General features: G+C 38.2%; 1 protein-coding gene across 1 annotated transcript in view; it reads right to left on the bottom strand.

The window, feature by feature from the left end:
- Positions 1-4153: 4153 nt before the first annotated feature.
- SLC22A4 (solute carrier family 22 member 4) overlaps positions 4154-16789 on the bottom strand; it is a 53176-nt gene continuing 40540 nt past the window's right edge. The window contains exons 7-10 of the mRNA XM_007110707.4: positions 14591-14805; positions 13505-13687; positions 11241-11376; positions 4154-8583 (exon numbers count right to left, since the gene is read on the bottom strand). Of these exons, the coding sequence (XP_007110769.2) occupies positions 8508-8583; positions 11241-11376; positions 13505-13687; positions 14591-14805 (610 nt within the window). The 3' untranslated portion in view covers positions 4154-8507. The remainder of the gene's footprint in view (positions 8584-11240; positions 11377-13504; positions 13688-14590; positions 14806-16789) is intronic.

Genomic DNA, 16789 nt, shown 5'->3' with positions numbered 1-16789 from the left:
ATTATTTATTTATTTTGAAATGTTTGGCTGTGTTGGGTCTTTGTTGCTGCGTGCGGGCTTTTCTCTAGTTGTGGCAAGCTGGGGCTACTCTTTGTTGTGGTGTGCAGTCTTCTCATCGTGGTGGCTTCTCGTTGCAGAGCACAGGCTCTAGGCACGCGGGCTTCAGTAGTTGTGGCACGTGGGCTTCAGTAGTTGTGGCTCACGGGCTCTAGAGCGCAGGCTCCGTAGTTGTGGCACATGGGCTTTGTTGCTCCATGGCATGTGGGATCTTCCCGGACCAGGGATCAAACCCGTGTCCCCTGCTTTGGCAGGTGGATTCTTAACCACTGCATCATGAGGGAAGTCCCTGTAGTATTACTTTTGAAACCAGGAAGTGAGAGGCCTCCAACTCTTTTCTTCTTTTTCAAGATTGTTTTGGCTATTCAGGGTTCCTTAAGATTCCATATGAATTTTAGGATGGTTTTTTTCCTAGTTCTGCAAAAAATGCCATTGGGATTTTGATAGAGATTGAATTGAACCTGTAGATCGGTTTGGTTACTATGGACATTTCAATATTTGAGTCTTCCAATCCATAAGCATGGGATGTCTTTACGTTTATTTGTATCTTCTTTGGTTTCTTTTAGCAATGTTTCATATTTTCAGTGTACAAGCCTTTCACCTCCTTTTTTAGGCCATACTTAATTTTTTAAGATTGCAAATAATGCTTTGATAAACATCTATGTGCATAAATATTTCATATATCTCGGATTAGTTCTTAGTTTTTGAGTTATTACATCAAAAAAAAAATCCAACCATTTTAAGGCTCTGGAAACACTTCGCCATTTGTTTTCTAGAAGAAATAAACCAATTTACATTCCCACCAGAAGAATATGAGAGTGTATCTCATCATACTCAATATCGAATACAACCATTCTATAATCTTTGTTAATGTGTTACATGGAAAATGGCATCACATTGTCACTTCACTTGAGAAGCAAGAACACTTTTTTTTGTATGTTTATTGGCCGGCCAATGTTTTCTTGTTTGAAAACTAATAATTCCTTTTGCCTATTTAACTATAATAATGATAATAATAACACATTCATCTGTTTTTTCCAACAAATATTTATTGAGTACCTACTATGTGTCAAGCGCTGTTCTAATAGCTGAGGATACAGAAGTTCTCCTCATGGAATGTAAGCTCCACAAGGAAAGAGAAGAATGCAAAGTGAAGAAGTAAATTAGGATGTCAGAGAGTGATAAGAATTATGGAGAAAAATGAAGTAGGAATGGGTAAGCTCAGGACAAAGAGAGAACAGGATACAACTTTAAGCAGGGTCCTTAGGGAAGGATTGATTAGGCAGGTGACATTTGAGCAAAGACATAAAGGAAGTAAGGGAACCAGCCATGCAGATACCTGGGAAGAGCATTCCCAAGAAGAGGGAACATGCAGAGGCATATGTAATAAATAGCAAGGTCCTACTTTATAGCACAGGGAACTATATTCAATATCGTGTGATAAACCGTAATGGAAAAGAATATGAAAAAGAATATATATATGGATAACTGAGTCACTTTGCTGTACAGCATAAATTAAACACAACATTGTAAATCAACTATACTTCACCAAGATAAAAAAATAAATAAAAAAGAAGCATATGCAGCGTGTTCAAAGGTGAGCAAGGCCTGGGTAGCCCAAATGAAGACAACAATGGAGTGAGTAATAGGAGATGAAGTCAGGGAGGTAAAGGGTGGGGACACATGGAGTAGGGCCCTATAATTTGGGTAACCTTATACAATTTATCATCCTAAAAATTGGGACATTTTTAGAGTGAAAGGTGGGAGAGGTATTAATTTTTACACTAGGTCTATAGATAGAAGCTGCAACTGTCCTGGGAAAACCGGGACATGGGATCATCCTACTTATAGACCACTGTAAAGACTTTAGCTTTTAAAAACTCTGACTGAGATGGGAATCTATTGACAGGTTTTGAGCAGTAAAGTAACATGATCTCATTTAGATAACTCATACTGCTATGCTGAGAATAGACTGAAGGAGGGCAGGAGCAGGATTAAGGAGGAGGGACCAGTTAGGAAGCTAACAGAATCTAGATTCTAGGTATGTTGAAATTATGGCCAAAGACTTTATTGACAGATTGGATGTGGGGTATGAGAGAAAAAGCAATTGGAAAAATGGAGTTGCCCCTTACTGAGACAGGGAAGACTTAAGGAAAAGCAGATGTGGAGCGGAGGTGGGGGAGATTAAGAGCACAAACTAATTTGGACATATTGAGATTCCCATTAGATATCCATGAGGATGTTGAATTGGCGTGTGAGCCTGGAGTTAAGCTCGCTATATATTTGGTGGTTGTTAATACAGAAATGGTATTTAAAATCATAAGGCTGGGCTTTAAAAAAAAAGGAAGAGGACCAAAGACTAAATTCTGGGCCCTCTAATGGTTAGCAGTAGAGGAGATGAGAAAGTACCAGCAAAGGAAATTGTGAAGGAACAGTCAACAAAGTAAGAGGAAAACCAAGCAAATGTGGTGTCCCAGAAAACGTTTCAAGGAAAGAGAAATTAGTTTGTCTGATCCCTTGAGAGGACAGGTAAGATGACAACTATGAATTGACCATTCAGTTCAAAACATGCAAGCCTTCGGGGACCTTGATAAAAGCTACTCTGGTGAAGAGGCGGGGGCTAAAACTTAATTGTAGTGGGCTCAAGAGGAAATTGGAAGAAAAAAACTAGCAGGAGCAAATATAGAGCTCTCTTTTGAGGAGTTTTGCTGTAAAGGGATGGGGAAAGATGGGGCAGTAGTTGAAGGCAGAAGTGGGGTCAAGGGAGAGCTTTTTCAGCATTGTAGAAATACCAGCATGTCTGCATGCTGAATGAAAAAGATCCAGTAGAGAGAGAAAAGATTGATAGATTGATCATGGGGCAGACAAGGGAATTAATTGCTGGAGCAATGTCCTTGAGTAGGTAAGGAAGGGGGTGAGGGCACCAAGTGCAGAAACACAGACAGAGAGAGACAGAATTTTGTGCTAGGAGCAGAGACCATTTATCTCAAGTAATAGGAGAAAAGACAGAGTGTATGGGTACAAATGCAGTTAGGTTGGTGGATTAAGATGGTAAGAGCTTAAGTGAAATAGGAAGCAAAGGCACAGCTGAGGATGAGCATGGGGGAGGAGATATTAGAGTTCTGAAGAGAAAGGTCATTAAGGATAGAGAATGGACCAGGGCAGTGGAGCATGACTGTCAGTCAGCAGTAAGGTTCCTCTTGATGACTGATGATTAATTTTAAATGAAACCAGTCAGCATGATTTGCATATTATTTCCCAGCTACATCTAGCTGTGCAGGTACCGGTGGAAGTAGGAGGGGGGCTGGATTTAACCAGCCTTGCAGTTTGCCTGATAGAGTAAGGTGGATTAAGAAAGGGGGCAAGGAAGTTGATTATAATGATTAACTTTTGAGTTCAGTGAGATGTGGGATAGAGGAAAACATCTAAATCTGCTAGGCACTTAGACTAAATATATGCATTATCTCGTGTACTCCCCACAATCACCCCATGGAACTGCTTAGCCTCCTTTTACAGATGAAAAGGCTGAGATTTAGGAAGACTCAGGCATATCCTGGAGATATTGTGGGTCCAGTTCCAGACCACCGTAATATCACAATAAAGCGAGCCACAGGAATTTTTTGGTTTCCCAGTGCATATAAAAATTATGTTTACACTATACTGCATTCTGTTAAGCGTGCAATAGCATTGTGTCTTAAAAAAAAGACAAAACCAATGTACAAACCTTAATTTAAAAATACTTTATTGCTGGGGCTTCCTTGGTGGCGCAGTGGTTGAGAATCTGCATGCCAAAGCAGGGGGCAAGGGTTCGAGCCCTGGTCTGGGAAGATCCCACATGCCGCGGAGCAACTAAGCCCCTGCACCATAACTACTGAGCCTGCGGTCTAGAGCCCGTGAGCCACAGCTACTGAAGTCCACGTGCCTAGAGCCCGTGCTCTGCAACAAGAGAGGCCACTGCGATGAGAAGCCCACGCACCGCAACGAAGAGTAGCCCCTAGACCCCGCTCGTGCAACTAGAGAAAGCCCGCGCGCAGCAACGAAGACCCAACGCAGCCAAAAATAAAATAAATAAATTTATTTTAAAAATACTTTATTGCTAAAAAATGCTAAACATCATCCAAAAATGCAAGGTTGCCACAAACCTCAATTTGTAAAAAATGCAGTATCAGTGAAGCACAAATAAAGCAAAGCACAATAAAACAAGGTATGCCTGTATAACTTGCTCAAGGCTACACAGCTGATAAATGACAGACCCAGAATTAGGCCCAGGAACAATGGTCTCCAAAGATGCACTTAACCGTCTTACTATTTGCTTTAACTGGAGTATTAGCTGGTACTTTTAAATTGATGCATAAACAGAAAGGATGCTGTGTCCAATATATTTTTGTTAATATTTTTCCAATTTGTGTTAATTTTAAGATTTTTGGTGTACAGAAATTTTTTAAAGTTTATAGCAAAAGCTATTTTACCTTATCTTTAATTCCCTATCCATCCTTAGATTAAACAATCACCTGTATTTTCTTTCAGCTTATTTATCTATTTATTTATTACTTTTGAATCTTTAATCCATTTAGAATTTGGTATGTGTTTTTGTTTTTTTTAAATTTATTTTTATTTATTTATTTTTTTGGCTGTGTTGGGTCTTCATTTCTGTGCGAGGGCTTTCTCTAGTTGCGGCGAGCGGGGGCCACTCCTTATCGCGGTGCGCGGGCCTCTCACTGTTGCGGCCTCTCTTGTTGCGGAGCACAGGCTCCAGAGACCCAGGCTCAGTAGTTGTGGCTCACGGGCCTAGTTGCTCCGCGGCATGTGGGATCTTCCCAGACCAGGGCTCGAAGCCGTGTCCCCTGCATTGGCAGGCAGATTCTCAACCACTGCGCCACCAGGGAAGCCCTTGGTATGTTTTTTATGGTGAGATGCTATTTTTCCCTAGCTTATCAATTGTCCCAGCACTAGTTTTGAAAAATTTATCCTTTTCTTGATAATTTGTAATACACTTTATCATATGTTACAATTTTATAAACATTTGGGTCTGTTTCTGGCTTTCCTGTTTATCTTTGTATTTCTAAATCTGAGGGAATATTTTACCTTACAACTTTTCTTTTCCAAAAATTTCTTAGACGGTCTTGCCTATTTGTTCTTTCAGATGACCTTTAGAATTATTTTTTAAGTTCCTAAAATATGTCATTGAAATATTAATTTTAATTATACTAAAATAGTGAATTAATTTCGTAAGAATGCAGGTTCACAGAATTCATTCTACACATTCAAGAATGGCATGTCTCTAACTAGAGAAAGCCGGTGCGCAGCAATGAAGACCCAACGCAGCCAAAAATAAAAAACTAATAAATAAAAACAACAACAACAAAAAAAAAAACAGCATGTCTCCACTCAACTCTTAATTAAATGGAACAATTTTTTCACTTAGGTTTTATACATCTGTTTAGAGATTACTTCTAGGTATGTTATGTTCTTATGACTATTAGGAACGGAACCTGGTTTTTTCCAGTATATTTTCTAGCTGGTTATTTTTAGTACATAAAAAGTTGCTGATTTAGGGACACTTCTTATATGACTCCACTTAAATTGAAACTCTTAGGTATTAGATTTAATTAATTCTCTTGGATTTAAAAAATAGAATATCATTATATGTTCCTTGTAATATTGATAATTTTGTCTATTTTCTAATAGTTTTACTTCTTATCTATATTTTATATTATGATTATAGTTACTAAAACTTACCCAAAAATGTTGAAAAGATGTTAAAACATGGATCCATAAAACTACTGTTAATGGGATGCTTCCAGTGTTTCATGTTACACTCTAACATGCAGTGTAATATTGGCTGTCAGTCTGAGACTGATATTCATAAGCAAGTTCAGGTAGTTGCCTTGTAGACCTAATTTTAAAAGTAGTTTTTAAAAATCAGGAATATATCTTGAATTTAATCGCATAGTATTTTGGCATGCATTGATCTACTTGGTCTTTGACCTACCAAAGAGGTAATTCATTTGTATACTTGTTGCCTTTTTATAAACAGATTTTAAAAAGTCATCTCTTACTATTATAAAATATAAAACACCCATACAAACAGCAGTAAAAGCCAATTATCACATCCTTACTTTTTTTTAAAATTTAGTTTAATTTTTTAAAATTTTGACTGCGTTGGGTCTTCATTGCTGTGCGCAGGCTTTCTTTGCGGTGAGCGGGGGGCTACTCTTTGTTTTGGTGCGCAGGCTTCTCATTGCAGTGGCTTCTCTTGTTGTGGAGCACGGGCTCTAGGTGCACAGCCTTCAGTAGTTGTGGCACGTGGGCTCTGTAGTTGTAGCTCGCAGGCTCTAGAGTGCAGGCTCAGTAGTTGTGGTACATGGGCTTAGTTGCTCTGCGGCATGTGAGATCTTCCTGAACCAGGGATGGAACCCATGTCCCCTGCATTGGCAGGTGGATTCTTAACCACTGCACTACCAGGGAAGTCCACATCCTTACTTTTTATATTTAGAAAAAACTTTAAGAGCATTTTATACTTCGGTGTTTAAAAATTCAAGTGTCTATGTTTCAAACATAACAGTTTCACCACGCTAGTGTTACAAACTATGTTAATTAAAATGAATATCCTCAAATGCCTGTTACATGCAAGAAAGCACTACAGTAAGCAGCACTGCAAGGGATAAAAAAGATAAGCAAAGTGAGGTCCCTGGCCTCCCGGAGGCTTACAGACATGTTGTGTGTCAGGGGGGACAACTAGACAAGAGCCCAACTGAGTGAAGGTAACAAGTACCAGAAGAGGACAGCGGAGTGAACAGTCGCTGCTGGTGGGAAGGAAGTTCAAGGAGCACTTCCTGAAAGGCAGCAGGGCCTGCTCTTTGCAGGACAGGCAGCTACTGTCTGGCAGGGTAGGTGGAAAGGTGATCTAGACAGGCTGCGTCAATGGGGAAGATAAAGGAGCTGGGTGGATGAAGCTGTGCACCTGAGTCCCCAATGACAAAGCATAAACTATTCTAAGATATTCTACTGGATTTTAAAGTAACAGTCTAAAGGTGGGATCAATGTGTCAGTAGGATATAAAATATGTGTTAGAAATATGGCAATATAAAGAAAAATTCTGAGTTAATCAGAAAAGTTCCAGATAAAGATCTTAAAGAAATAAGGATTGTTTACCAAGATGTTACATCAAAGGTTCCTTTGAAAAATATTTAGATAGTGAATATTTACATTTGGGGATAATTAATTTTAGGAGATGATGCCACCAAGCAGCATATTAAAAACTAGTGGCTGCCTATTCTACAGGTGCACCATTGCACTGATATGTTAAAGGGTCAGTAGCTTGTCACATGCTGCTCCAAGAGGAGCCGCCCTTGGTGAAAGCATGCTGCCCAGGTCTCCAAGACAAACTTCTTGCTATGTTATCATGTCAGCATGCCTAAAATGTGGTGAGACACAGAGCTGACACTCATCTTCTGAGTTTATGCTAATACATTATCCCATTAGTGGCTTTTACCTTTTACCTTGCTCATTCCTGGAACCAGATGCACCCCTGGTTGAAGAGGATACAACTGCATACCAGATTTAGGAAGGGTTGTATTAAGGGAAAGAACTGTTTTAAAAGGCTCTCCAGATTCTTGGCTTGGACAGCCTTCTTCCTGGGTGCTGACCCCTCTTGGCTATGGGGCACACAAACCACCTCTACCAATCTAACTAGTTTGCAGTTTTCCTGATTCTCTATTTACCAAAAAAAAGGTCTCTTAAGCCAGTCTTAGTGAACAGAAAGTTTAGTCAAGTGTTCACAGAGAGCAAAACAAATGTGGACCATTCAGTAGGCTGTGAGCCATAGCTGCTGAAATTGTAGCTAGGAACTGCCTTGGTTCCCTTCTTAAAGGCTGACAGGCCATCTGAGCCAGGCTACTTGATCTCTTGCTGCATTTCACTTGTAAAATGCTATTAATATCTGCCATCAATTCCTCTCAAAGGAGTATATAAAATTTCCTGGACAGGAATACTCCTTATAATCATTTGGCTATAGCAGTGTATGAGTTCACTTCAAAAACTACTGTAATTTTGAACGTGCTGGTTTACTCACTCACACACACACAACCCTGATAGTTGTGTTAATTCAATGACTTTTTAAAAAAATTGGATACTATATATATGTGGAAATGCGTGTTAATCTTTATATGGATTTACCAGTCCTTGACCAACACGTTTTGTAAAAATCCTACAAACCCATTTCATCGAATTAATTAGTACGGAGGACTTTCTGGAAATGGTTTGTTTTTTAAAATAAGGAGCTCATCTGTAAGCGTGGTCCAGAGTTTGCCATATGACAAGCATTTCTTGATAGCAAGGTCCATTTCAGTGTTAATCTTCATAGTCAGTCCATTTCATCAGGAAAGGCTTTAGTGTCTTCATAGTCTTAGGATCTGTTTTTCAGTTCACCAAATAGGGTGGGAATTTTATCAGAATGAAGTTATTAGAACTTTGGGATTTTCTTCTTTCTCCATTGAATCTTTTGTTTTTTTCCTATATCTGAACCTGAAAATAAGACAAGTGCTAAAGAAAATTAAATATTTAAGACTCCCCTCCTCAAAATGCCAAACTGACACTGAAAAACATTTTTCCAGTCAATGAACAGGTAATTATTTTAACTCTAATAAGAACCTCATGAGTCTAGAGCTAGTATTCTATGATTTTATAGTCTTCCTGAGGAAAGAATAGAGTGGTAAGCATGAAGTTCTTGGTAAGTTAAAGTTGATATTGAAGTAGTTTTATCATTAGAAGAAACAACTTATAAAAAATGGGCATCTTTCACTATACATGTTCAGTTTGGGATCAGAATCCACTCACATATAGACTTTTATCATGGCTACACACTAAAAACACTTTATCTTGTATGACATCACAAAAGCCATATGAACTATTTCCATATAACAGATGGGAATACTAAGGTTTAGTGAAAAGTAAGCAAATTTCCCAAGTTTATGCAGTAGATTTGGGATTTGAGGCCAGGCAGTTTCACTCTAGAATCTAAACTTCTCCTACCATACCATTAGTCTTTTAAATGTTTGCCAATCTATGATGTCATAGAAAGATGTTTGATTTTTGTCCCTGGTTCCTGACATAGAGCTTCTAAATCCCTTGTAATTTTCTGAGTGACAAGGGTAATAGTGTCTTGCCTCTTATTCTAATGAGGTGACTCGGTGGGTCCCTAGATAGCTTCACGATGGAGGCTGGTTGCTAGAAAGACCAAGCCTTGTCTAGAAGCCCATCCTCCAGCCTCCAGGGAGGGGAGAGGGGCTGAAGTCAAATCAATATTGATCATGACTATGTGATGAAACGTCCATAAAATCCCCTAAACACTGGGGTTTAGAGAGCTTCTGAATTGGCCAACACATCCATGGGCCAGGATGGCAATGCTCCCCAACTCCACAGGAATGGAGACTCCTATGCTCTGGACCCTTCTGGACCTCACCCTGTGTACATCTCCCCCTGGCTGTTCATTTGTGTTGTTTATAACAAACCAGTAATAGTAAGTAAAATGTTTTCCTGAGTTCTGTGAATCATTCTAGCAAATTCCTGAACGTGAAGAGGAGGGTTGTGGAAATACCAGACTTTGTAGCCAAGTTGGACATGTTGGAGCTCAGGGCAGGCTGCCCCAAAATTTGCCACAATGGCATACTGATTATTTTGAATTGAAGTTGCTTGTGAAGCAGCTGATGCAAAAGGAAACTCTGGCCTCCTCTGTGCCCCTGAAAGCAGGGAATAAATCCCTCATGTGAAAGGTGCAATCCCTGCATATGGAGGTAGAAGGACACCCTTATTACCAAAGACAGGGAATTCCAGGGCTGGGCCAAGAAATCTCTATAAACAAACCTTGTTACTTCTTTACTAATTTACTACACAAGCCCAAACTTTGCGAAAATTCCTTACTAATTAAGCACTCAAACTTAAGTTTCTTTGTCCTGTCAATTCCTCTCAAATTTATTGTTTCTTTGTCTAAAAAGTGTAAAAGCTGTCTGCTTTGGCAGTTGCTTAGGTCCTATTTCTGAGAGATCTCTGTGTAATGAATTAAAATTTGTTTATTTTTCTCCTGTTGACTGGTGTCAATTTTATGATTAGTTTAGCCAAGAGACCTTAAAGGGGTAAAAGGGTAAATTTCCCCCTCCCCAATAGCCAGAAATGTGGATAACCTTGGGGAACCATTACTTGTGGCGGGCATCTGAAGAGAAGGCTGTCTTGTGGGAGTGAGCCTTTAACCTGTAGAGTTTGATTCTAGCCCTAAGTAATTAGAGTCATAACTGGATGAAATTATAGGACACCTATTTGGTGTCAGAATTGGTTGATATCAGGAGGAAAACCCTTGCACAATCTCATAGGCCAAAAAATGACATTGACATTTTTTATGCTTTAATTAATATGTATTAATTAAAGTATTTCTTTTTTATGTATATATTTGCCACTGAAATTTCCTTTTCTATAAACTGTTCATGACCTTTGCCAGTTTTCTTTCTGAGTTGTTTGTCTTTTTCCCACTGATCTCTAAGAGCTTCTTGCATCTTAAATTTATTAACTCTATGTCTATATTGTGTGTTGCAAATATCTTCCCCCTGGTTTGTTGACCTTTGTTCTAATTTATGGTTTCATTTTTGCTGTACCAACAATTTCTAAAATTACATAATCAGGTATATCTATCTTCTCCTTTATGGCTCTTTGCTTTCCATAATATGCTCAGAAAGGCCTTCTCTAAGGTTATAAAAATATTTATGTTTTCTTCTGGTACATTTATCACTTTATATTTTCAGTTCTCAATTTTTAATCTTTCTGGAATTTATCCTGATGTATTTTGAAGTAAGATTTAAGCTTTTTATTTAGCCAAAATGGCTAGTTGAATGTTCTAACACCTTTTACTGAATAATCTAAATTTTCCCCACTGATTTTGAAGTGCTACTTGTTATGACACACTGAATTCTCATATTTTCTTCAGTTTAATTCTGAACTCTTTTCCATTCCAGTGATTTCTTTTCTTCTATCACCATCATACTGTTTTAATTACCATTGCTTAATAATATGCTTTATTATCTGATAGAGCTACTTTCCACTTATTACACTTTCTTTTCAGAATTTTCCTATTTATTCTTTCATGTTTATTCTTTCTGAGGAATTCTGATATCATTTTTTAAAGTTTCACTTACCCTTTCACTTTCTGCATCTGCTCTAAGGTCTCTGGTAGAGTCATTCCAAAACTTTCAGGGAGGAGAAGAGTGATGATTCCAATCAGGACGGTCAGGCTGCCCATGAGGATGTAGGGCAGAACTCTGTTGTAAGCACCTGTAAGGCACAGGACATAAGAATATCAATTAGATACAGGGTTTCTCCAGATGCTCTTGAGAATCATTTTGTAAAGGTGGCAAACAGTATTTGAGAGCAGTTTTAAACCTGAATATTTACAGAAGAAAAAAAGTGTGCAAAATACCACAGTTTCTGTTTGGCAGATGTCATTGCCTCCGAATTTCCATAATCATTCACTTACTCAATTTTGCATTATCATAAGGTCTTTCATGTCAACTGGCATTCTCTAAGCTACTACTTAATCATGTGTGATAAATGTTCCTTTGATAGAAATTTTTACCTTCCAAAGTTCTCCTCTTAAGGTAGAGGTCATTGGAGATGGGGGGGTGGGAGGACACGAAGGGGAAAGAGGTTAACCAGGATGTTGCAGGGACAGCTACTGGCTGTTATGACTGATATGACCTTTGCTTTTGCCTAAACCAGTAGGCTGCTGTGGAAAGCTTGGTCCACAGAGCTGTGAGACTCTTAAAAGAACCTAATTAATATATTCAATCCAATTTAAATCAATAAATGTCAGGCACTGTGGTTTCTTTTTGCAGCATTTATATGTCTTGGTTTTACATGTAATTGGAAGAACCACTCCACCTCTTCTTTATGTGGTGTTACTCAGACAGGGGAATAATAGATCCTCATCTTGCTTCCCTTCTGCATACAGAGATTACAGAGGAATAACACACCCAAGAATTTTATTAGACAAAAAAATATCAATCTTGAAGCTTCTCTGAGGCCTCTGTGTCACCAACAGGAGCCACTACTGTGGAATACAAAGTTCTTTCTCAGACTCCTCCATTTCTTATGTACCAATGGTCCACCATTAGACCATATGAGCATGGTTTGAAAGTATAGGGAAGAACAAAGGGGAAACGACACCATTCTATATAATAATGTACTTTCTCAGGTGTTCAGGGCAGCTGTGTGGAAAATGTCTCTCTTTCTCTGTAAGGATTTAGAGTATACCTTTTCTGAGAATTCACATATGTCTTTGGGGATGTGTATGTGTGTGTGTTTTAACCAGTAGGTAACCAATGGATGACTAGGAAGAATAAGGATCTGTGTCTACATCTCTCACCAGTAGAGTTCTTGATGAGGTTTAGCTTGGAGTGCCAGATCCTAGATCCACTGAACATCCCACTAAAGCCCCTCTGTGGTGTTATTCCAGATTGATAAATTCGATTATATAAAAGCTAAAATTGCCGGCAATGCAAATAAAGTCATGAAGTCAAAGTGGAAATGATAAACTAGGAAAAATATTTATAATATATATACAAAGGGCTAATTTTTCAATTACAAAGAGCTCCCAAAATCAAATATCTAAAGTTGATATGAACCATTAGAAAAATGGGAAAAGACATGAACAGTCAGATCTCTTAAAAATAAATAGAATTTCATAAATATATGAAAAACTGCTCATCCTCATTCATAATTGAAGAAAAGGAAATGAAAGCAACAATGATATCCGTTTTTCACATAATAGACTATCAATGATTAAAAAATTGGATAATCCCCATTGTTGGTAAGGATATGGAGAAACAGGCACTCTCATATATTAATAGTTGGATTGTAAACTGGGATAGTATTTAGAGGTCAATTTGGCGATATCTATGACATTTTAAAATTGCTCCAGCAATCCATTGATCCAAATATACAAAGGCTGTGGGGTGCGTAGAGGAATGTTCACTGCAGTGTTATGTATGGTAACAAAAACTTGGAAATGGCCTAAGTGTTCATCCATGAACTTGGTTAAATAAACTATGTGTATACATACATTGGAAGTCTATGTACTAACTAAAAGAGCTATATATATGGATATGGCAAAATATTCTGATACAATGTTAAGTTTAAAAAAAGTTGTGAAACAATATTTATGATATCATTTTGTGTGTTTAAAAAATATATATATATATATATTGTGCAAAACGAAATGTCTGAAGGGCTACTCACCAAACTGTTAATAGTAGTTCCTCTGAGGGCTGTGATTTGGGGAACTAAGAGAGTAGAGGTGAACTTGTACTTTTTCCAGTACTTTCTATGCTGTTTGCATTTTTCATAATGAAAACCTATTACTTTTATATTTAAAAAAAGAATAGACTGATAAGAAGCATCTCACCAAGGTAAACAAAGTAGGGAGCAATGATGCTGCCCACTCTGGAGGCCATGGATGTGACCCCCACAGCCATGTTCCTGACCAGGGTTGGATAAAGCTCTGCAGTGAAGACGTACAGCATGGAGAAGGCAGAGGTGATCCCGAATTTTCCTAACATGGCCAGACCAATGGACAAGAAGTTGTAATCTGGAAAGAGACCCAGTGTAAACAGGTGATTTTAGAAGTGATACTTTCTTAACAGTTGCTTGTATTGTCCTTTTTGCTTGTATAGGAATGTTTTATAATATAAAGATATTCCCCAAATTATGCAGTCTCTTCAAAGCCTTAGTAATTGGACATGGACAAAGATGGAGTGTGAAGGGTTGCTTTGAGCTTCGCTCTTCTGTTATTCTAGATCATTTATGAATTCGGTGACCTTGTCCACCTTTATTTATTACAACAGTTTCATAGTCAGTTGTTAGCATGTTAATACAGTTAAGTTTAATCTTTGAAGAGAAGGACCAATCATTTTTATCCTGTTTATTATTATTAAGAAATATATATTTCTATGCATAGTACTATATATAAAAAATCTGTTGACTTAACATTTTAACAATATGAGAAAGTTAGACATAAGGGGAAAAGAGAAGCATATATCTTTTCATGTGCTCTCTAACTACTTAAAGATTACAGACCATAAAAATCACTGAATTTATACTGGAACTGGCATGTACTACCAACTCTAACACTTGAATATACATCAGAGAGAAGGTTTGAAAATACCAAGAAAGTACCAAGAAATTGGGAACCAGGATTATGACTCAGAGAAAGAGGTTTGAGGGTTTAGCTGAATGTTTCTGTGAAGGGGATGACTGGAAGCATTACTCTTCCTTTTCAGGTGGTGATTTCTGATTCTCTAAGGTTAACTCTTCCATTTGAAGGGAGTAATTTTGAACATGGGAAATCACAGAGTTAGTTATCACTTGTATAACTGACTTAAGAATGACTTATGATGTAAAGGCTACATAAATAGGGAACAGGGACTAATAATTAGCCCGGTCAAGGTGTGGACCTTTTCTGTTAAGCTGTTAATGTTGGATAACTTCTTACCTGCAGGTACTAATTGAATTAAAAGAAGCACACCTCCTCCCAAGAACAGTACTCCAGCTATGACATAACGCCTGGGTAGGGTTCGAAGTAGCAGCCAGGCTGTAATGTAAGCTGGAACTTCAATCAAGGCAGAGAAGAAACAGTTCAGGTAGGCATCTCCATGTAAATTAGGAGTGTTGAGAGACAGAGCAAAGTAACCTACTGAGGTTATCATCCTGAAAGACAAAAGAAAAAAGACAAAAATGACAAAAGGATGGCTTGAGTCTCCTTACAATTTCATGATGGTCAGGAAATTGTCTAGATGTTCTGTCTTACAAATAGCCACATATGGCTATTTAAAAGTAAATAAATTAGGGACTTCCCTGGTGGCCCAGTGGTTAAGACCCTGAGCTCTCAATGCAGGGGGCCCGGGTTCGATCCCTGGTCAGGGAACTAGATCCCGAATGCTGCAACTAAGAGCCCTCATGCCGCAACTAAGAGCCCACATGCCGCAACTAAAGATCCTGCACACAGCAACAAAGATCCCGCGTGCCACAACTAAGACCCAGCATGGCCAAAAAAAAAAAAAAAAAAAAGAAAAAGTAAATAAATTAAAATTAAATAAAATTTAAAATTTTGTCCCTCACTTTGGCACTAGCCACACTTCAATTGTTTAGTGGCCACATGCAGCTAGTGGCTACCATAAGGGACAAAAAAGATATAAAACATTTTCATCATTGCAGAAAGTTCTATTGGACAGCACTAGTCTAGATATACCAATATTCAAGAATACCTATCCTAATCTAGTTAATTTCAAGTTTCAATAGGAGAGTTTGTATATTCTCATTCCTTCAGAGCTATTATTTGAAGAAAGAATGTCAGTCACATCAGTGAACATAAAATCCATATTTCATTTTCCCCCCCAAAGAATAGAAGGAGAAGGAGAGGAAGGCAAAGGGGAGGGGGAGGAGGAGGAGGAGAAGAAGAAATATAGGTAATACTGTGGGATCCACTTATAGTAAATTCCAATTGATTTAGTAAAACTCACTTTAGTAGGGAAGAAAGTGAAAGTCCCATAAAAGGTATCACAGAGTGCACACTGCATATCCTGTCATTATAGTTAACATCCACATAAAAGTTTCTCTGTGGAAAAAACACTACACTATGCAAACTCCTCTGTGCAGAAATGCACTTATTATCAACATGACTGAAAAGCAGAGGACACCTGAAAAATGTTTTCAGGAACAATATCAGATATTTTTACACATACTCTACTAGGTTGGGTAGTACAAGGGCTAATCCAAAACAAAATAAAAAATGAAACTTTATTGCTCTGGGATCTTAGTGATTTTTCACATTTGGTAATAAGAGCAGCTCAGATAAAACTAGTGATTAGTTTATTATTGGCTCAGTAGTGCCACTGCTCAAGGTACATTTGCATCAGTGATACCTGCTGACATGTAAGAACTAAGGAGATCTACTGTGAGGAAAGCCACATGCCCAGGACAGACTTGCTTAATTCAGGGGCATAAACTCTGTCATTGATGACTTCTAATTGCAATACAAGATGGCTCTAAAATTAGACTTGCTGCAGCAGGAGCCTACTAGTTCTTTTTTTTAATGTTATTAATCTTTTTGTTTTTTTAAATAGATCTTTACTGGAGTATAATTGCTTCACAATACTGTTACTTTCTGTTGTACAACAAAGTGAATCAGCCATATGCATACATATATCTCCATATCCCCTCCTTCTTGAGCCTCCCTCCCACCCTCCCTATCCCACCCCTCTAGGTGGTCACAAAGCACCGAGCTGATCTCCCTGTGCTATGCTGCTGCTTCCCACTAGCTACATGTTTTACATTTGGTAGTGTATATATGTTGATGCTACTCTCACTTCTCCCCAGCTTCCCCCTCCTCACCCCATGTCCTTAAGTCCATTCTCCATGTCTACATCGTTATTCCTGCCCTGCCATTAAGTTCATCAGTACAATTTTTTTTTTAGATTCCATATATATGTGTTACCATATGGTATTCGTTTTTGTCTTTCTGACTTACTCTGTATGACAGACTCTAGGTCCATCCACCTCACTACAAATAACTCAATTTTGTTTCTTTTTATGGCTGAGTAATATTCCACTGTATATATGTGCCACATCTTCTTTATCCATTCATCTGTCGATGGACGTTTAGGTTGGTTCCATGTCCTGGCTATTGTAAATA

Source organism: Physeter macrocephalus, chromosome 8, assembly GCF_002837175.3.
Source record: "Physeter macrocephalus isolate SW-GA chromosome 8, ASM283717v5, whole genome shotgun sequence".
NCBI classification, from domain to species: domain Eukaryota; kingdom Metazoa; phylum Chordata; class Mammalia; order Artiodactyla; family Physeteridae; genus Physeter; species Physeter macrocephalus.
This window is presented reverse-complemented; position numbering and strand designations above follow the sequence as displayed.